The following is a 22,079-nucleotide window of genomic DNA, read 5'->3' as shown; positions in this document are numbered from 1 at the left end:
CGTGGGCACATAGCCTAGTGTTTTGAAGTGTTTTTTTCATGTGGATGTTTGGAGCAGAATCTGTTCCAAAATCCACCTAAAAAAACTGTGTGTGAACAGTTTCTTATACACAAATTATTGTGTCTTTATCTGCTAGAAAGCCCTTTCACTCCAGTTCTGACTTGTGGAGTTGCCATTTCAGCACTTTTCCTTAGTGGCCCAGGACTCCACATTCCGGAGCAGTCACCGCCGCACAGGAGACGCCGCTCACTAATGAGAGGCATGTGACACAGCGGTGAGACCCCGCTCAGTGACTCCACCCTGTTCCAAACACAGCCAATCACAGGCCTCCTTACAGAAGCAGCTGTTACAGGCGGCCAATCACCAAGTCAATCTCATCCCTCTTCAGACTAGCCCCTCCCCTCTGGTCAGTCCGTGGTTCTCACAAGACTTCATCAGTTCCTGGAAGAAGCTGCTCAGTGACCGGCAGCTCCGCGGACACCGGGGAAGGCAGAGAGGACGGTGCCCGCCGGAGACGGTGTGTATATCCGAGTATTACCCTCATTCTCATACATTGTTGCCCTTAGTTGTACATTTTTAGACAACTTTACGTTTTACTTAGTTTTTTTTCTATTTTGCCCAATTATTGGTGGTTAATTTCAGAAAAAAGTGCATAAAGGGGTTAATTTTCGCCTGACCCGACCGTCCTTTCTGAATGGAGCTGGACGCCGTGAGGCTGAGGTGATTATTGGAATTTCCGCAGCGAAAACGCTTAAAAGCCGCTTGGTAATACCTGCCCCATGGTCCCCAATGATAATCCGCCTCTGTTGTGCACATGCTGCGGAAATTTCCACTGCGGATTATCATTGCAGAAAAATACGCAGCATGTCCATTAATTTTGCGGACACGCAGCGTAATTGCCGCCATTGACTTGCATTGAATCTCATAATATCCGCATCACTACATGTGCACATGCGGATATTATGCGATTCTATGTGCGGATGGTGCCCGGGTGTGGAGGACAGAAGACTCTCCTCCAAACCCGGGTATCATAGTACCTGTAAAAAAAAAAAACCTTAAAATAAAAAATAAAGATTATACTTACCTTCTGATGGCCGCCGGTCTGTTGTTTGGGTCGCGGTGGTGTGAGGACCTACAGTGATGTCATTGAGTCATGTGACAGGTCACGCGACCGCTGACGCCGGCGTCACGTGACCTGTCACATGACTTAATGATGTCACCGCAGGTCCTTTCACACCACCGGGGGACATCAGAAGGTAAGTATAATCTTTATAATCTTTATTTTTTACCATTTTTATTATTTTTTTTAACTATTACTTGGTCACACTATATAAATCCATGCCGGTTGCATGGATTTATATAGTGTGACCAAGTTGTCAAGCACTTTGCAAGTGATGCTAAAATTGCTTGGAAAAGCGCTTGTTAACCCGCATGCGGAAATGCATGTGAAGAACGCTTCACATCCGCATGTCCCTGGCAGGAAAAACGCATGTACAATCCACATGTACAATCCACATGTACAATCCGCATGCGTTTTTCCTGCCAGGGAGAAGCGGAAAAAATATGCAGCATTTCTGCATTGTGGGCACTTGGCCTAAAAGGAAACAAAATGTCTTTGTTGCCCATAGCAACCAATCACAGTGCAGCTTTCATTTCAGATAGCGCTCTTCAAAAATGAAAGCTGAGCGCTGATTGGTTACTACTGGGGAAAAAAAAAGACTATTTTGATTAATCTGCCCAATTTGGATGTAAGGCGGTTCACCATAGATGTTAATATTATCTTGTCTGCAGCTGTTTAAAAAGAAAAGTTTATTGTAGGTGAAAAGGAAAGAAAGACGGGCCGGGGGGAGGGCCCGGCCGTGGCTGAAAGACGGGCCGGGGGGAGGGCCCGGCCGTGGCTGAAAGACGGGCCGGGGGGAGGGCCCGGCCGTGGCTGAAAGACGGGCCGGGGGGAGGGCCCGGCCGTGGCTGAAAGACGGGCCGGGGGGAGGGCCCGGCCGTGGCTGAAAGACGGGCCGGGGGGAGGGCCCGGCCGTGGCTGAAAGACGGGCCGGGGGGAGGGCCCGGCCGTGGCTGAAAGACGGGCCGGGGGGAGGGCCCGGCCGTGGCTGAAAGACGGGCCGGGGGGAGGGCCCGGCCGTGGCTGAAAGACGGGCCGGGGGGAGGGCCTGTTGCAACCAGGTGGCCGCTGCTTTTGGGGAAATAGCAAAACACAGCACCATTTTTCGATCACCTGTGAACGCTGCAGCGTCAAATTGTCCCCCTGATGTATGAGCATCTCTCTTCTGCCCAGTGGTTGATTGACATCTCTGCTCTTTGCATTTCCTCCCAACACAATGAAGATATTAGTCTTTTAACCCATTCCTCACTAAGATCTACCCCCATCATCCATCTACAGATCCTGCAATACTTCACTCCTTCTGTGAATTATAATAGGTCACTGAATGCAGCGAGGGCGTTCGTGTCACAGGACCGGACTGATCTCTGCTCATCTTCCCCCATTCAGGGTCCGCAGCTGCCGGATAAAAAGGAATCTCGTGACTTGCATTAACCATTTCATCTCTTGATTGAATAATCGGTCGGGCTGGGGGAGGAGTGGGTATTGTGGAAAACACTGAAGCATTAAGTAACCCACTAGTTCTGATAGTCTGGTATAGGGTGCCAAGATAACATTAAATTTCTCAAAACAATCCAAAAATCCAGATTATCTGATAATTTAGCACCTCTCACGTCCTATTACTTTTGTGCCAGAATTTCACAAATTTTTAAAAATGTAGCAGCTTCAATGTGCAAAAATTGCAGCAAGAAACGGAACATGACAGAAATTTCTGAATATTTTGTAAAGGCACAGATTGGTGGTCTGAGGTCTCCGCTGGATAGCAATGTGTCCTGTAGTCTTCAGTATACCTCGTATCATAGGACCCTTTATCACTAAAGATCGGGATAACTGATGAGATCAGCGGCGCCACGTTCCATCACTTCTATAATGACCTTCAGAGGAGGACGAGGACCTGAAACATGATCAATACTGGGCAGGAAGTGGCCGGGAACACAAGTCTTACTGTAAGATCAACCCAGATTTTATGTCCTTGATGCTTCTTCCAGAGACCTATGATGTGACAGGAGGTGAGAGAAGAGGAGCAAAACCACAGGCACGAAGCAGAGTACTGTAACCAGAGAGAAAAGTCACGTAGATACTGCAGGGAGGAATCCCTCAAGGGCAGCATTATAGCAGTCATATTCTTGTACATAGGGGCAGTATTATAGTAGTTATGTTCTTGTACATAGGAGGCAGTATTATAGTAGTTATATTCTTGTACATAGGGGGCAGTATTATAGTAGTTATATTCTTGTACATAGGGGGCAGTATTATAGTAGCTATATTCTTGTACACAGAGGGCAGTATTATAGTAGTTCTATTCTTGTACATGGGGGCAGTGTTATAGCAGTTATATTCTTGTACATAGGGGGGCTGTATTATAGTAGTTATATTCTTGTACACAGGGGGGCAGTATTATAGTAGTTATATTCTTGTACATAGGGGGGCAGTATTATAGTGGTTGTATTCTTGTACATAGGGGGGCAGTATTGTGGTGGTTGTATGCGTGTACACAGGGGGGGCAGTATTATAGTAGTTCTATTCTTGTATATAGGAGCAGTATTATAGTAGTTATATTCTTGTACATAGGGGGCAATATTATAGTAGTTATATTCTTGTACATAGGGGCAGTATTATAGTAGTTATATTCTTGTACATAGGAGCAGTATTATAGTAGTTATATTCTTGTACATAGGGGGGCAGTATTATAGTAGTTATATTCTTGTACATAGGAGGGCAGTATTATAGTATATTCTTGTACATAGGGGGGCAGTATTATAGTGGTTGTATTCTTGTACATGGGGGGCAGTATTGTGGTGGTTGTATTCTTGTACATGGGGGGCAGTATTGTGGTGGTTGTATTCTTGTACATGGGGGGCAGTATTGTAGTGGTTGTATGCGTGTACACAGGGGGGGCAGTATTGTAGTGGTTGTATGCGTGTACACAGGGGGGGGCAGTATTGTAGTGGTTGTATGCGTGTACACAGGGGGGGGCAGTATTGTAGTGGTTGTATGCGTGTACACAGGGGGGGGCAGTATTGTAGTGGTTGTATGCGTGTACACAGGGGGGGGCAGTATTGTAGTGGTTGTATGCGTGTACACAGGGGGGGGCAGTATTGTAGTGGTTGTATGCGTGTACACAGGGGGGGGCAGTATTGTAGTGGTTGTATGCGTGTACACAGGGGGGGGGCAGTATTGTAGTGGTTGTATGCGTGTACACAGGGGGGGGGCAGTATTGTAGTGGTTGTATGCGTGTACACAGGGGGGGGCAGTATTGTAGTGGTTGTATGCGTGTACACAGGGGGGGGGGGGCAGTATTGTAGTGGTTGTATGCGTGTACACAGGGGGGGGGCAGTATTGTAGTGGTTGTATGCGTGTACACAGTGGGGGGGGCAGTATTGTAGTGGTTGTATGCGTGTACACAGGGGGGGGCAGTATTGTAGTGGTTGTATGCGTGTACACAGGGGGGGGCAGTATTGTAGTGGTTGTATGCGTGTACACAGGGGGGGGCAGTATTGTAGTGGTTGTATGCGTGTATGTGGCACCCCAGGGGTCTGGTTTCCACAGTAATGGCAATGTTATGTCTGAGAGCAGGTGGGAGGTCTCTTGGTCAGGAATCCTATGCATGCCACACCTCCTGCCCAGTCCTGGGAGGGGAAGAACTTCACCTGTATAAACCTGGGGCTGAGGCAGGGTTAGAGAGTTGAGAGGGAGAGTTCAGCCAGGAGGGCTGACAGGAAGCTGTGGCTCCGGCTGGGCCCAGCTCCTGGGCCATGCCAGAAGTAGAGAAGAGAAGCAGCATAGGAAGAAACAACAGGAGCTCTGTGGGAGCAGTGTTACAAAGAGTCAGGGGCTGGCAGCTGCAGAGCTCGCCCTGACTGAGAAGATTTCTTACCGGACCCGGAGTCCGAGGCTGTGGGGACTAACTCCTACCCAGCAGCAGAATCCGTCAGGCAGGGGATTTCAGGTCCTCTGGCCAAGAAACCCGAAGGCACGGTCACACGCATGGGACCAGCACCGCCGTCGTGGAGCGGAAGCTACTAGAAGGCCCCGAGTCACCGGCCATACGGGTGAGCACCACACGGTACACTCAGGGACGTGGGCTACTTATACTCGCTTCTAGCAAGGTAGCCAGAAGAGTATCGTTAGTTTGGGAGGCCTACAACTCCGCCTGGCCAGGGGAGATCCCATCTGCTCAAGGACTGACCAGGCCCCAACCGCTAGCCAGTACTCCGGGAGGGTCTATCTTTGTCACCAGTAAAGACCCTGAACTACACCGCATCGTCTCTGAGTGGTTCCTGCTACCCCCATCATCCACGTCTGCTGCCCTGAGGCCATACCCCTCCCGTTGGGGGTTATACCATCCACGCTGCACCATCCTTCCACCGGCCTCAGTGGTCTGCCCTGCAGCGGCAGCTCCATAGCTGCAAATCAACGGGTGGCGTAGTCGACACTCAAATAACATCTATCAAGACTGCCACACACTGAGTTTGACTCCCTGGGCACGGACCGGGTCCCCGCCACTCGGAGACTACAACCCTCATTTGATCCGGTTCCGGGTAAGCCCCCGTGCGCGAGACGCTGCGCGACACAGCAGGCCCAGGGGCGCGTCATGTACACAGGGGGGGCAGTATTGTAGTGGTTGTATGCGTGTACATAGGAATATAACTATAATTGTATTCAGTCTAGAGATGATTGTTCTTTCAGTGAAACCAGATACATATAAGAAACAGAAACTGGAAACCACCTGGAGGTTAATATTAATCTTTGGAATCTCCCTGATGGATATCACCTTTTCTCCCCATCCCCCGTCTCTTAGAGAAGTCGTGTAACTCTTGTGCCTGTGGAGTATTTCATAATCTGGAGTGGGTAACCATCTGTGCTCTCCTGTTCCTCTTCTGAAGCCGTAAAAGTTGTTTATTATTTCCTAATAACAGGGAAGTCGCCAGACTGATGACTGGATACGTGGGTAACGTTTCGGGGTGACAAACTGATGCAATACAAGTCTTCCTCACAGATGTTGACAATAGGACTTGGCTGCAAATATTCAATACAAATTTGTATAGGGAGCGTTGTGTATAGAATGTGCTGTGTAGTATATAACATTGATGTGCTGTGTAGTCTACAATCTATTGTTTGTGGATTTTACCCCTCTGGTGGTCATAAATGGTTCTACAATTAATATATCTTCATTTGTTTCAAGGAATGTGATGTGCAGTAAAGGACTGTCTTTTCTCCATGAGTGTCCCTGTGCCAGAAGCCCCCAGCCATATTCTGGCAGAATTTGACTCCCTCGACCCTTTGTTGTCAATCCTGCGCTTAGATTCCAGCAGATTAAAGGTATCAAAACATTTCGATTTTTGATTTATTTTTTTTACAAGGTATGTGTATCTAGAAAATTGCATTCATGATAGAAGAGGCTAGACTTGACGTATATCTCATTCATTATATAATCTCTGCTTAATGTCAGTGAATAAAAACATTCTTTGCTGAAAATTTGACTTTATACTGATACATTGTAGCAAACCAGCGGGTTTTAGCTTTGCTGTATTTTAGCTCTGGGTAAGCTGGATGCAATTGTAACAAACCCCTCAGCTGTGGAAGTATTAGACCTGGACAAAAGTGCTTGTTACAATGTATCAGGATTCACACTCTGGGTGTGAACAAGAAAGCGTTCGGTCACTGACAACCAGCAGAGATCTTGAAAATGGCGAGAAAAAAGCAAAAACTGTAAGAAAGTTGCAATATATCTCATACATGGGCAGGAAAACCCTATAAATTGCGTTTTTAATGTTTAGTGCAGCTGCCACCTTCACTATGTTGCTGTATCAGTGCTTTACCTGCATTTCTTGTACTTGTAGTGCACGTGTTTGGCCGTGTCCAGGAGATGGCTGGTTCTTGGCAGTTCAGGGGGAGGTCTGAGCCTCATCCAGAAGGATGGCTGGAAGCAGAGACTTTTCCTTACCCACAAGGTACATGGCGTCTTTATTTTGGGATATCCTCTTTCGTCATACCAAGGCGCCATCAATAACCTCTCCATTGTTGTGGTTTTAGGAGGGCGCCATCTCCAGGGCCGCCTGCTGCCCCCATGATGACGACTTTGTGGCTGTTGCAACCAGGTATTGACTTTGTTATAACTTCTCCCGTAAGAAGGAAAAAAGTTTTATACAAATTGAAAGTTTTTTGCTATTTTCCAATAATACTTTTTGTCTTTCCACTTTTCTGCTTGCAGTCAGTGAATAGAACATTTCAGGTTGTCGGCCGGAGCCGGAAGACCTGTTTAGATATAATAATTCTGACAATTGAGCATTTGATACAAACCACATTCATTGACAGCAATCAGAGATTTATGGCCTGAAGTCTTAAGAATATGAAATCCACATCGGTCATTCTATTGTTCACTTTTCCCTTATGTGGCTGATAACAGAGAACAATATTGTATAAGATAAAACTGATGTTGGGTTTTGAGGACCACGTCTCATCGCTCCACTCTGACACTGTTCCCACAGTCAGGGAATTGTGGTCGTCTGGGAATTAAACCAGGAACGTCGCGGGAAACCAGAGAGGATCTACGTGTCCTCCGAGCACAAGGGTCGCAAGGTGACTGCCCTCTGCTGGGACTCTACAGCACTGCGAGTGTTTGTCGGCGACCACATGGGCAAAGTGTCTGCCATCAAATTAAACTCTTCTAAGCAAGGAAAGGTGAGCACAAGCTGTCTGATAATACGCCACTAATTTGGTATATATGATATGTACTGCACTTAAGGGATTAATAGCAGCAACATGAGCTCAGCCCCGATCGCTGCTGTTACCGGCAGATGAAGGGGTCTATGGACATTTAATCTATGCTTTACTTTGCTCTATCACTTTCTACCTTTGAGAATGATGGCGCTCTCTTGGCCCAATATATATGTAAGTGACAAACTTCTTACTTTACTTTTTCTTCAGTGACGATACTTTTTCAGCTCTGCTCCATCATGCCACAGTTATGATCCGTGCCTCTGGCTCACCTTTGTTGCTTGTTGGAGTCTGTGGTAGTCATAAATCCATCTTCTAGCTCCTTAGAGGCTCCAGCTGTTCTTTTTCCATTAGGGTCCTCCATGCTTTACACTGCAGCTCTATTTATTTATTTTTTTTAAACTGTCTTAACAGAAAGTAATTGCATAGAGAGATGATTTATTTTCCGGCAAAGACTGGAAATATGCATTGAGCGCCTTTGATGCTAAGTGCTACCTTAACTCTTTCCTGCCCAGGCGGCTGCTGCTTTCGTGATGTTCCCGGTTCAGATAATCACCAGCGTTGACTCCAGGGTGGTGCAGCTGGATTACATGGATGGTCGCCTGCTCATCTCCTCCCTGAGCCGCTCCTATTTGTGTGACACCGAGAGGTGAGCTGCAATACTTGTATACACTGGGGCGCCCCCTTATGGATGGGCTGGGTAGTGGCAGACACAGGTTTGTGTGTGAAGACCTTGGTGTGGCTGTTGATTCAGAGAAAAGTTCTCAGAAACTGTCAAGCAATAGTCCTACTTATCTGTCATCATCCAGAGAGAAGTTCTGGAAGATCGGCAACAAGGAGAGAGATGGGGAGTACGGGGCTTGCTTTTTCCCTGGAGGTCGTAGCTCGGGGGCTCAGCAGCCGCTGATATACTGCGCCCGGCCTGGATCCAGGATGTGGGAGGTGAGCTTTGAAGGAGAAGTGCTGAGCACTCACCAGTTCAAGCAGCTCCTCTCCTCAGCCCCTCTGCCCATCATTAACACCAGGTATGTAATGACTGCTGTGACGGAAGACCGTGTTTCCTAAAGCCATAGTCCTAGAAAAACTGCTGCTATCCACCACTAGGTGGCTCGTAATGCTAATGTGTATGTATTGCATCTATTCAGTCTATTGGAACTTTATCAATAAGTGTATGCAGACACCTCCCCCTTGTGGTAGCTGGCAGAATTCAGTATTTTTCCCATTTAACGCTATATCTGTAAAAAGAAGTTTTAGGCTGAAACCAGAGGCTAAAATGTGATATACCTCAAGATAACTAAAGTATGCATACAGTGGCCCCACTAGCAGAATAGTGAGTGCAGCTCTGGAGTATACAGGATGTAACTCGGGATCAGTACAGGATCAGTAATGTATGTGCACAGTGACTGCACCAGCAGAATAGTGAGTGCTGCTCTGGAGTATACAGGATGTAACTCGGGATCAGTACAGGATCAGTAATGTATGTGCACAGTGACTGCACCAGCAGAATAGTGAGTGCAGCTCTGGAGTATAATACAGGATGTAACTCAGGATCAGTAATGTAATGTATGTACACAGTGACTGCACCAGCAGAATAGTGAATGCTGCTCTGGAGTATAATACAGGATGTAACTCAGGATCAGTACAGGATCAATGATGTTTGTACACAGTGACTTCTCTCTTTCGGAACATTCTACCTACTATAAGATTTTCTTTGTGGCATTTTCTCCAGGTCGGACCCCCAGTATGATGCCTCCCCTGGTCCTCCTCAGTCTTTAGCTTTTGCCAAGCTCCTGTTTGTCGGGTAAGATGTGAGATGACTTTCTTTTTTTCCTCTAGAGCGGATTATGATGTATCTGAACTAGTGTCTTTTTCTTAATTGCAGTGATCATAGCGTTGTGACGTGGACGGAGCGGGGGATTTATGTTTTCATCCCTCAGAACGTTCAGGTTTTGCTGTGGAGTCAGCTGAAAGGCAAGTTGCTGAACATTTACCATTTCTGGCGTTTTTTTTTTTTTTTTTTAATAGAAAGTGCTTGACCCTATCCCAAACTTCTGAATAGACCTCTCTGTCAAACATTTACCAGACCAGTGTGAAAATAAGGCCTAGATTTCGGATCCCAGACTCAACTGTGACCTACTCTCCCCTGTATAGATATTTATGAACGATGGGGGATGGCCTGTTATGCACCTTTCCCCCCAAAAAAGCTGATTTGTAACCATACGCCTCCCTCCGCAGGTATCCAGGACGTATCTGTGTACAAGAACGAACTCTTCTGCCTCCACATAGATGGGAAGATCTCCCACCTCTCGCTGCTCCCTGTGGACAGATGTGTGGAGCGACTGATCAAGCGGAACCTTTGGGGTGCGGCGGCCCGAGTCTGCCATATATTCCAAAATGCCATTATTACCAGCAAAGTGAGCGAGAGGCGACGTCCATTCGTGCCCTGGTTTCTGTATATGGGGGGGGTAACACGCTGCCGTGTTTTATTATCTAGGCCCGGAAGGTGCTATCTATTGAAAAACTGGAACACTTAAAGGCTCAGCTCGACCTGGTGATCCAGCAAGACCTGATCGCTCAGATGGAGGACGTCCTGTCCAGAGCGGAGCCCATGGACTCCGCCTGCAGCAGCAGAAGGAGCAGCATCTCGTCTCATGTAAGCAGCAGAGTCGCATCATCAGATGGTTGCTGAGGTGGACATGGCCTTTATTAATGCTTTGGGTGACAGGTAATGATCTTTTTTTTTGCTTTACAGGAAAGTTTTAACGTGTTGGACTGTGGAATCTATCGGGTGATCAGCCGCAGGAACAGTCAGTCCGATGAAGACTCGGGATCTCTGCACAGTCAGACGCTGTCGGAGGACGAGAGGCTGCGGGAGCTTTCTCTGCAGCCGGATGAAGAACAGGCTGAGCTCGGTAAATTGTGCTGTGATGTATAATATATCCTCCCGTTTCCATTAACAATCAGCAGAACTTTGAATGCAGCTCTGGATGTGACTTGAGTATCGTTTGAAAAAAAAAACAAAGTCTATTGTGCCTTCTACTCTACCCCTGATTAATAAGAGTGCCACTGTCATCAGATCTCCGGTACATCAGATTTTGACTTTCGCTCACATTTATTTTGCCATGCACGTTCTGCTCATCAGATACCGTTTCTCATGCCTCAGTGAATGCGGACGGCGATCGGACCGAGTCCCACCTACCATTTAACATCTCATTACCATTCCGCTCCACTTCACCCCTTGTGTCTCTTCAAGCAGTGAAAGAAAGGTAACCTCTTGACAATGACAGTTCACGCACAATATCAAATCTGTAAAAAATAAATAAATTAAAAATGAAAAATGCATTACCACTTACCACCACTGGGGGGGGTACCTATTTACCACTGCAGGAATTTAATTTGTACCCGATACTGAATATTTGGGGGGGTGCATCTAATTTAATGGCGCTTTGGTGCAAAATTATCAGTGCTTGATATTATAAACCTAAAATTCCACTTCAATCTTTTTTTTTTTTTTTTTGTCGTCTCGTGACACTTCCTGTCGCCATCTAAATCAATGTCCACCCACTATTGAAGCGTATTTCAGATGTGGATGGTGGCCCACGCAAATATATATGCAGGAAGTTTTGTCTTGGTCATTCATTTTAATTGGGATTATACAGAGATGTTTCCTGTATGGATTTTACTTGTACAGTGGGGGGAAAAAGTATTTAGTCAGTCACCAATTGTGCAAGTTCTCCCACTTAAAAAGATGAGAGCGGCCTGTAATTGACATCATAGGTAGACCTCAACTATGAGAGATAATGAGAAAACAAATCCTGAGAATCACATTGTCTGAAATTTTGGTGGAAAATAAGTATTTGGTCAATTACAAACCAGCAAGATTTCTGGCTCTCACAGACCTGTAACTTCTTCTTTAAGAGGCTCCTCTGTCCTCCACTCATTACCTGTAGTACTGGCACCTGTTTGAACTTGTTATCAGTATAAAAGACACCTGTCCGCAACCTCAAACAGTCACACTCCAAACTCCACTATGGTGAAGACCAAAGAGCTGTCGAAGGACACCAGAAACAAAATTGTAGCCCTGCACCAGGCTAGGAAGACTGAATCTGCAATAGGCAAGCAGCTTGGTGTGAAGAAATCAACTGAGGGGGCAATAATTAGAAAATGGAAAACCTACAAGACCACTGATAATCTCCCTCGATCTGGGGCTCCACACAAGATCTCACCCAGTGGGGTCAAAATGATCTCAAGAACAGTGAGCAAAAATCCCAGAACCACACAGGGGGACCTAGTGAATGAACTGCACAGAGCTAGGACCAACTTTACACAGGCTACCATCAGTAACACACTACGCCGCCAGGGACTCAGATCCAGCAGTGCCAGACATGTCCCCCTGCTTAAGCCATTACATGTCTGGGCCCATCTGAAGTTTGCTAGAGAGCATTTGGATGATCCAGAAGAGTATTATGAGAATGTCATATGGTCAGATGAAACAAAAGTAGAACTGTTTTTAGTAGAAACACAACTCGTCATGTTTGGAGGAGAAAGAATGCTGAGTTGCATCCAAAGAACACCATACCTACTGTGAAGCATGGGGGTGGCAACATAATGCTTTGGGGCTGTTTCTCTGCCAAAGGACCAGGACGACTGATCCATGTACATGAAAGAATGAATGGGGCCATGTATCATGAGATTTTTGAGTGCAAACCTCCTTCCATCAGCAAGAGCATTGAAGATGAAACATGGCTGGGTCTTTCAGCATGACAATGATCCCAAGCACACCACCAGGGCAGCGAAGGAGTGGCTTCGTAAGAAGCATTTCAAGGTCCTGGAGTGGCCTAGCCAGTCTCCAGATCTAAACCCTATAGAAAACCTTTGGAGGGAGATGAAAGTCCATGTTGCCCAGCGACAGCCCCCAAACATCACTGCTCTAGAGGAGATCTGCATGGAGGAATGGGTCAACATACCAGCAACAGTGTGTGCCAACCTTGTGAAGACTTACAGAAAACGCTTGACCTCTGTCATTGCCAACAAAGGATATATAACAAAGTATTGAGATGAACTTTTGTAATTGACCAAATACTTATTTTCCACCAAAATTAGAAAAAAAAATTCTTTCCAAATCAGACAATGTGATTTTCAGGATTTGTTTACTCATTGTGTCTCTCATAGTTGAGGTCGACCTATGATGTCAATTACAGGCCTCTCTCATCTTTTTAAGTGGGAGAACTTGCACAATTGGTGGCTGACTAAATACTTTATTTCCCCCACTGTACATTTAAAAAAAAAAGTAAATCTGCATTCTGAGTTTCCTTTCTAACTTATCCCCCCCCTTAATTGCATTGTTTTTGGTCCCAGTGTTTCCAGTTTTGTTCGAAAAACCACAGAGAAAATTGGAACCCTCCATATGAGTCCTGAAATAAGGAGGAAGCAGGAGCCGACAGAAGAGCGACCCCTGGAGGTGTCTGTAAATGGGGTGTCCCAGCCAGAGGAGGAGAGGACTGAGTGAGTCCATTATGTCTGAGGAGGGAGAGTGGATTGTAGCGGGAGGAAGGGTTTGGGGTATTTTATGCTAATGTTTTTGAGGGTGATGAGTTTTTAGGATTATGCTGTAGTTACCAAATTCTGCCATTAGGTGGAACTCTCTTGGTCCATTGACGTTTATTCAGCCTCTGTCATTATTAAAGACTAGAGAGGAGAGAATAAATTCACAGGACCCAGCTCCAGGGGCCACATCAGTAGTCCATGGCTGCCAATTAGGAGCCCTGTGAAGCACCGGCTACCTACCGCCATTCCTAAGGTCCTCTTGTCATTAGCTGGTCGCTGGGTAGGAAGCGGCTCCTGACCGGTAGCCACGGACTGTGGCCCCTGGACCTGGGTCCTGTGAATTTATTTGCTCATCTCTGTTCACGACCTTTTTTATTTTTTTGCAAATCTTTCACTCTTGCATTACAGATTGGATCACGTGCAGCCTCCTGAGCCCTCGGTAGAAGGAATTCTAGTAGATGAGCTGAAAGCTGCTACTTCAGAAACCCTGTAAGTAATGAGTGTGAGCGCTTACAGCTGGGAGAGAAAACAGGCAATTGTATTATACAAGATCTGTTGTATTTTGTGGAATAAGATGCAGATGGATTCATAGGACATGGTCTGTAACAGTAATAATAGGAAGCAGCTGGGACAGATGAGGGTTACTTATTAGTGCTTTCTGCTTAGTTTTTCCATATTGAATGACTCCACATAAAATTGGAGTGACTGTGTAAATAAATTACATATCCCGCACCGATTCTGTATTATACTCCAGAGCTGCACTCCCTATTCTGCTGGTGCAGTCACTGTGTACATACATTACTTATCCTGCACTAATCCTGTGTCGTAACCTGCATTATACCCCAGAGCTGCAGTCACTGTGTGTATACATTACATTACTGATCCTGAGTTACATCCTGTATTATACTCCAGAGCTGCACTCACTTTTCTAGACTAACTTAACTTCCAGTGACAACTATTGTCTAATGAACTTGATCCGCACAGTCCTTGGGAATTTTAAAGTTCTTATTTCTGCTTTATTTCGTAGACCTAAAATCCAGGAGCCTCAGGTCTTGTTAGATTTGGAAGTTATGAGCAAGATCTTAAGCATCTGGCTCGGGTATCTTGATAAAGCTCTCTGGCCCCAAGATCAACCCAACCGCAGCCCAACTGCGTTTTCTCAAGGCACCCTACAGTCTTCTGGAGAAGAAAACGACCTCCACATAGACCCCACAAATGAACCAGAGAGGCTGGAGGAGAAGACAGTGGTTCATCTTCAGTCAGGGGAGCATCTCCGCTTCCAGGTTGAAGCCCCGTTTCTTTTAGAAGATTCCTTATACCGAGACGTGTCTCAGCTCGCCATGATGTGCCTGGAGTTCAGAGTGTTCAGTACGGAGGCTACTCCAGATCCGGACGCCAGTGCTCATCACTTCATACACAAGTACTTTTTCCTTCTTGACCTTAAAAGGTTAAAACGCTGCATTGTCCTAAATTATGGAGATGCCCCGGAGGTCTGGACCACCTACATAGAGGGGCTAAAAGGTAATGGATTTAATATTAACTAATTAGTGGCATCCTCCATACATATACACACACAAAAAAAAAAAAAAAAAATGTGCGTATTGCTTTGCTCAGGAGCTGCGCTCTCTCCATACAACATGAGTGCTCTCTGTATTACACCTGACAGTAACTGATGTGATTAGAGTTACCTCGGCGACAGTTTAACCCCCTCAATGCCACTGTGTGAAGCATGACTGAGGCATTTAAAAAAAACTTTAATATGGTGCGTGTCCATTCTGATGGCCATCAGACCCCCGCACTAGGGGTTTGCAGGTGTACAGATAGGTCTCCAGGGGCTTGTTGTTGAAGGCCGTGTGTCTGCAATGTTAGAAGTCCTATTGCAGTCCAGCGAGATCAGCAATGCAAAGTAAAGTTATGGCCCTTGAAAGAAGAGTAGGAAAAACAAAAGTGCAAGAAATAACATCCCTTGGTCTTTAAGGGTTTAAAGGCTTGTCTTTAAGAGATGCGTATTAGACAGACGTAATGGGTAGCGGAATAAGATGCACCTGCTGGGCCATCCCAGATTTTGAAGCTACAGAGCTCCAAGTTCTGTTTGGCTTCTAGGTACCATATTACTTTTTGGTATGAGGTTCTGTCTCCTAAAATGTAGCCTCATTCAACTACATGGCGTGCAGATTCAGACTAGTGACAGCAAGTTGTATCTGCTGTACAGTGCACTGCCTCTCCATGCTACACAGGATGGAGGATTTCTATAAACCCTGACTACTTGCGTTCTGTTTTCAGAGCTGTCCAGTTCAGGACCCGAGGTCCAGGCCATCAAAAATGGTGACTTGGTGAGAGTGATCCAAGTGTTGGCTAATATGGAGCCGTGGGATAGCCCTCTACTACTGGCACATGTCTCCAGGTATCTCCTAATATTTCCAGATGCCACATTACAGACTTTACACCACACACATCTGTATAAACACATTTGTGATCCCGGCTCTTCTCATTTTTGCTTCTTTCAGGATTTATGAAAAGTTTGGTGAAGCAGCAGCGAGAGCTCTCGTCAAGTTTTATCCGTCTGTCTTACCCGCGGATGTCGTGCGGATCTGCAGGGACAATCCGGGACACTTTCTAGCTTATCTGGATAATCTCATCAAGTCTAAACCCGAGGAGCAGAGGTAGAATGCAAATAATCGTAGTTGGGTGGAGGAAAAGAAGAAATATCTTCTGAGAACGGGGCTCTGAAATTCCCTGCCGGAATAAAGCAGTCGCCGCACATGTGTTCAACCGCGCCATTCATTGTCTGTGACGGACATGGATAACCAAGTGCTTTACTCGGCAGTCCCATAGACCATGATTGGAGCGGTGCTCATGCATTGCCTCCACTCTGTTCTGATGGGGCATTTCAGAGCTGGGACCCCCAGTAATTTCCCACCAATCATGTGGATACGTTTTAATTTTCCAAGCCCATTTTTAAGAAGTTACTTTTTGCCTTATTGTAGTGATGATATTATCATGCACGATATTCTGGTATTGTAGATTATCTCTACTGCAGTCCCTTGCTCAGCCTGAGGCTCTAAAGCTGGACTGGCTTCTTCTGTCCGTCTGCCATGATGCACCTCTCCCCAGCAACACCATAGACCCCAATGGAAACCCAAGGTGAGCAGTTCTGGTCTTGTGTTCCTTACAATACATATTGTCTGTTTTATTCCTCGCTCATGTCTGGCTTTTCTTCACAATGCCAGGTGGACTGCTCCAAAGGCATGCCCTGTGTCTGGGATTGTTCCTTGCTCTTTGTATTGATTTATTTGCCACATGTGCCATTTACCTGCAAGATGCAATGGGCATTTCCCTGCCAAGTACCACTCTGTCATTTTTTTGCTTCTTTCTTGCATGGTACCATGCCTACTGTTTGCTGGTGCCAAAACGTGCAATTGTGTCGTAAACTCATTTATTTATTTTTTTTTTGGGCTCCACGGACCCCAAAACCACCAAATGTTAATTCTAGTCCTTTTTCGAAAATAGGAGGAAATATATATTTCCTTCTGATGGCGATCAATCTATTCTGTGTTATATAGGGCCCTATTGTAGTTTGCAATGTGCATTTATGTACCTTTTGACCCTCTCAGCCCGCGGTCTCATCTGTACACGTGGGGATATGGGCAGCTTATGTCGCTTCTTATCAAGCTGCCGTCAGACTTTGCAACCAAAGAGAAAATGTTGGAGATTTGCAAAACATTTGGGTAAGAACGTGACGATCTGTCTATGTCTTTGGGTGTTTCTAGATGTAACGTCGCTCCTTTACCTTTTAGCTATTGGCCGGGTTACATCGAACTTTGTTTGCAGCTGGAGAAAAGACTTGAAGCCCTGACTGCCATAGTCCATCTTGATGACCTGCAACTAATCAATGAGAAAAATGGTTAGTAAATCAATAATTATTAAAATAGCTGACTTTTCATCCATCAGGCTATCAGCAATTACTTGATCTGTTTTTGCTGAAGAGCAGCAGTATAAAGTATGGTGAAGGGAAAGAGAATCAGTTTGCCTATGTGTTTGTCATTTTGTATTTTCTTTTTTTCTTATATTTTGTATAATATTTATATATAATTAGGTTTATTACCGGAGACTATGGACGAATGGAAATATATAGTATACCTAGCACAAAACCAGCACCAGCAACACAGGGCCGTGAATGGAGACTCCTCAACTGCTGATTATTCTGACTGGACAAACTGCATCAGTGTGGAAAACGTGGCGCTGCTCTTAGCAAAAGCGATTGGTCCAGATCGTACAATGCCATATTTACAAGACTGGGGTGTGACGGAGGCATTATCTGACCGATATTCCAAGATATGTGATATTATGAAGGTGTCAGAGAAAAGGCAAAGGTACAGTGTCAGATTACATTATATTAGTTGCTATAACTACTATAATACTCACCCCCCCCCCTGTGTACAAGAATAAAACTACTATAATACTGCCCCTATGTACAAGAATAGAACTACTGTAATACTGCTCCTATATACAAGAATATAACTACTATAATACTGCCCCCTATGTACAAGAATATAACTACTATAATACTGCCCCTATGTACAAGAATATAACTACTATAATACTGCCCCTATGTACAAGAATATAACTACTATAATACTGCTCCTATGTACAAGAATATAACTACTATAATACTGCCCCTATGTACAAGAATAGAACTACTATAATACTGCTCCTATATACAAGAATATAACTACTATAATACTGCCCCCTATGTACAAGAATATAACTACTATAATACTGCCCCTATGTACAAGAATATAACTACTATAATACTGCTCCTATGTACAAGAATATAACTACTATAATACTGCCCCTATGTACAAGAATAGAACTACTATAATACTGCCCCTATGTACAAGAATATAGCTACTATAATGCTGCTCCTATGTACAAGAATATAGCTACTATAATACTGCTCCTATGCACAAGAATAGAACTACTATAATACTGCTCCTATGTACAAGAATATAACTACTATAATACTGCTCCTATGCACAAGAATATAACTACTATAATACTGCCCCTATGTACAAGAATATAATTACTATAATACTGCTCCTTTTTCCAAAATATAGCTACTATAATACTGCCCCTATGTACAAGAATATAGCTACTATAATACTGCTCCTATGTACAAGAATATAACTACTATAATACTGCCCCTATGTACAAGAATATAACTACTATAATACTGCCCCCTATGTACAAGAATATATCTACTATAATACTGCCTCCTATGTACAAGAATAGAACTACTATAATACTGCCCCCTATGTACAAGAATATAACTACTATAATACTGCCTCTATGTACAAGAATATAACTACTATAATACTGCCCCTATGTACAAGAATATAACTACTATAATACTGCCCCTATGTACAAGAATAGAACTACTATAATACTGCCCCCTATGTACAAGAATATAACTACTATAATACTGCCCCTATGTACAAGAATATAACTACTATAATACTGCCTCCTATGTACAAGAATAGAACTACTATAATACTGCCCCCTATGTACAAGAATATAACTACTATAATACTGCCTCTATGTACAAGAATATAACTACTATAATACTGCCCCTATGTACAAGAATATAGCTACTATAATACTGCTCCTATGTACAAGAATATAGCTACTATAATACTGCTCCTATGTACAAGAATATAGCTACTATAATACTGCTCCTATGTACAAGAATAGAACTACTATAATACTGCCCCTATGTACAAGAATAGAACTACTATAATACTGCCCCCTATGTACAAGAATATAACTACTATAATACTGCCCCTATGTACAAGAATATAGCTACTATAATACTGCTCCTATGTACAAGAATATAACTACTATAATACTGCCCCTATGTACAAGAATAGAACTACTATAATACTGCCCCCTATGTACAAGAATATAGCTACTATAATACTGCCCCTATGTACAAGAATATAGCTACTATAATACTGCTCCTATGTACAAGAATATAACTACTATAATACTGCCCCTATGTACAAGAATAGAACTACTATAATACTGCCCCCTATGTACAAGAATATAACTACTATAATACTGCCTCCTATGTACAAGAATATAACTACTATAATACTGCTCCTATGCACAAGAATATAACTACTATAATACTGCTCCTATGCACAAGAATATAACTACTATAATACTGCTCCTATGCACAAGAATATAACTACTATAATACTGCTCCTATGCACAAGAATATAGCTACTATAATACTGCTCCTATGCACAAGAATATAACTACTATAATACTGCTCCTTTTTCCAAAATATAGCTACTATAATACTGCCCCTATGTACAAGAATAGAACTACTATAATACTGCCCCCTATGTACAAGAATATAACTACTATAATACTGCCTCTATGTACAAGAATATAACTACTATAATACTGCCCCTATGTACAAGAATATAACTACTATAATACTGCCCCTATGTACAAGAATATAACTACTATAATACTGCCCCTATGTACAAGAATAGAACTACTATAATACTGCCCCTATGTACAAGAATAGAACTACTATAATACTGCTCCTACTGCTCCTATGTACAAGAATAGAACTACTATAATACTGCCCCCTATGTACAAGAATAGAACTACTATAATACTGCCCCCTATGTACAAGAATAGAACTACTATAATACTGCCCCCTATGTACAAGAATATAACTACTATAATACTGCCCCCTATGTACAAGAATAGAACTACTATAATACTGCCCCTATGTACAAGAATATAACTACTATAATACTGCTCCTACTGCTCCTATGTACAAGAATAGAACTACTATAATACTGCCCCCTATGTACAAGAATAGAACTACTATAATACTGCCCCCTATGTACAAGAATAGAACTACTATAATACTGCCCCCTATGTACAAGAATAGAACTACTATAATACTGCCCCCTATGTACAAGAATAGAACTACTATAATACTGCCCCCTATGTACAAGAATAGAACTACTATAATACTGCCCCCTATGTACAAGAATAGAACTACTATAATACTGCCCCCTATGTACAAGAATAGAACTACTATAATACTGCCCCCTATGTACAAGAATAGAACTACTATATTACTGCCCCTATGTACAAGAATATAACTACTATAATACTGCTCCTATGTACAAGAATATAACTACTATAATACTGCTCCTATGTACAAGAATATAACTACTATAATACTGCCCCTATATACAAGAATAGAACTACTATAATACTGCCCCCCCCCCCCATGTGTACAAGAATAGAACTACAATAATTCTTTTTGCAGTTTTACGCTAGGATTAGATCTGTTTTCAGTGTTATTTTCAGTCTGTGTAGACTCTGTATAGGAGAACATTCTGCTTGGGTAGGATCCTACCTGCTGATGGGTTCCACTGCCTTAGGATCACTTATTGTGCCGCTGTGTGATTTTTGGGCTGTAGAGACAATGGTGGGCAGCAGTGACATCTAGTGGTGATCAGGTGCAGCACATACTCTGTGCTGTATGTAGCTAGCTACCTGTGCACTTTCCTTACACTGATGGGATGATTTGTCTTTGCAGAGCTCTGATCCAGTCTATGCTGGAAAGATGTGAAAGATTTCTATGGTCCCAGCAAGTATAACGACACCAGCTCCGAAAAGATCAATAAATGGCAGCTTATATTTCCTGTGCGCCTCGGAACCTCTGGGGATGGCAAGGTTAACGTTTATACGTCTGTTACATGTTAGTGTTATATATATATGTGATTATAATATCCGGGTGCCAAGAGATGCCCTATTACAGTGCCTATGGGATGCAGCCACATTGCTACTGGAACCAAAGACTCCGTAATGGCCACAATGGAAGATGCGACATTAAGGAGATCGAGTGATCATACTAGACGCACAGATCCGCTCTGCTGGAAAACTGTCTTCTGTTATATTCGTTTATGGGACTAACATTTCCAGAAAGCCAGGACCAGCTTACCCCACAATAGTACTTTTTTAGTAATTCAAGTATTTATGACGTTGAGGTGATGCTCTAATCTGCCTCGCCACTGTCAAAAGTGCAAAACGAATATTGGAACGTGCTGTTACAGATTTATCTAACTTTCTGTAGTTTTGTAGAAATTATAATCAGAAATCTTAGCAGAATGATAAAACCTATTTGTTTTGTCAGTGATCCCCATTAGACACCAATATTTTTACACCAATCATTAGTGCTTTGTTTAATATAAAATGGTAAAAGATGTCAGTGCTTGTTTTTTTTTAATACAGAGCTCCAAATCCCCTGCTACTCCTCAGTCTGATGCTAAACTTCAGTCCACCTGCAGTCACCACTAGGGGGAGCTCACTGAAGACTTATAGAGATTAGTGTATACATTGTATGTAGTGAGCTCCCCCTAGTGTTGACTGTAGACAGGCTGAGATTTTACAACTCAGAAGTCACCTAAACACCGATTTTGACTCATTGCCATTTTTTTTTTAAAGTAAGCACAGATTTATCACAATTTTGTGACATTTGTGTAAAACGCACAAGCCAATATTTTATTTTCATCTATGGCTACACGAGAACAATCCTTAACATTAGTTACGAAGTCTGTTACATGGGATCATATCGTGAGGTTTGCTCATCGAGTTATATAGA

General features: G+C 43.7%; 1 protein-coding gene across 3 annotated transcripts; it reads left to right on the top strand.

Annotated features, from left to right (window-relative positions):
* Positions 1–384: 384 nt before the first annotated feature.
* HPS5 (HPS5 biogenesis of lysosomal organelles complex 2 subunit 2) lies at positions 385–21,683 on the top strand. Of its 3 annotated transcripts, none has more exons than XM_073658205.1 (23): positions 385–517; positions 6,303–6,439; positions 6,961–7,071; positions 7,154–7,218; positions 7,609–7,801; positions 8,353–8,486; positions 8,647–8,862; positions 9,567–9,638; positions 9,720–9,808; positions 10,073–10,251; positions 10,332–10,490; positions 10,590–10,749; positions 10,980–11,103; positions 13,196–13,342; positions 13,793–13,873; positions 14,412–14,905; positions 15,668–15,788; positions 15,892–16,047; positions 16,409–16,528; positions 16,999–17,112; positions 17,182–17,288; positions 17,481–17,757; positions 21,015–21,683. In XM_073658205.1, exons 2-23 carry the CDS (start codon positions 6,338–6,340, stop codon positions 21,073–21,075), a joined length of 3,282 nt encoding a protein of 1,093 aa, XP_073514306.1. In that variant the 5' UTR covers positions 385–517; positions 6,303–6,337; the 3' UTR covers positions 21,076–21,683. The 3 variants fall into 3 exon arrangements, with proteins under 3 accessions (XP_073514306.1, XP_073514308.1, XP_073514307.1); XM_073658207.1 differs by lacking the exon at positions 385–517 and adding an exon at positions 5,639–5,658; XM_073658206.1 differs by lacking the exon at positions 385–517 and adding an exon at positions 5,965–6,068.
* Positions 21,684–22,079: the final 396 nt, after the last annotated feature.

This window comes from Phyllobates terribilis, unplaced genomic scaffold (genome assembly GCF_046119375.1).
Source record: "Phyllobates terribilis strain yellow unplaced genomic scaffold, ASM4611937v1 Scaffold_13__5_contigs__length_258822181, whole genome shotgun sequence".
Lineage (NCBI taxonomy): Eukaryota > Metazoa > Chordata > Amphibia > Anura > Dendrobatidae > Phyllobates > Phyllobates terribilis.
Note: the sequence above shows the minus strand (reverse complement) of the source record. Positions and strands in the feature narration are given on the sequence as shown.

Coding starts and splice junctions, on each gene's coding strand:
- HPS5 (XM_073658205.1), top strand. CDS start 6,338: ATGAGTGTCCCTGTGCCAGAAGCCCCCAGCCATATTCTGGCAGAATTT. Junction 7,072..7,153: donor GACTTTTCCTTACCCACAAG/GTACATGGCGTC, acceptor TTGTGGTTTTAG/GAGGGCGCCATCTCCAGGGC. Junction 16,048..16,408: donor TCTAAACCCGAGGAGCAGAG/GTAGAATGCAAA, acceptor CTGGTATTGTAG/ATTATCTCTACTGCAGTCCC.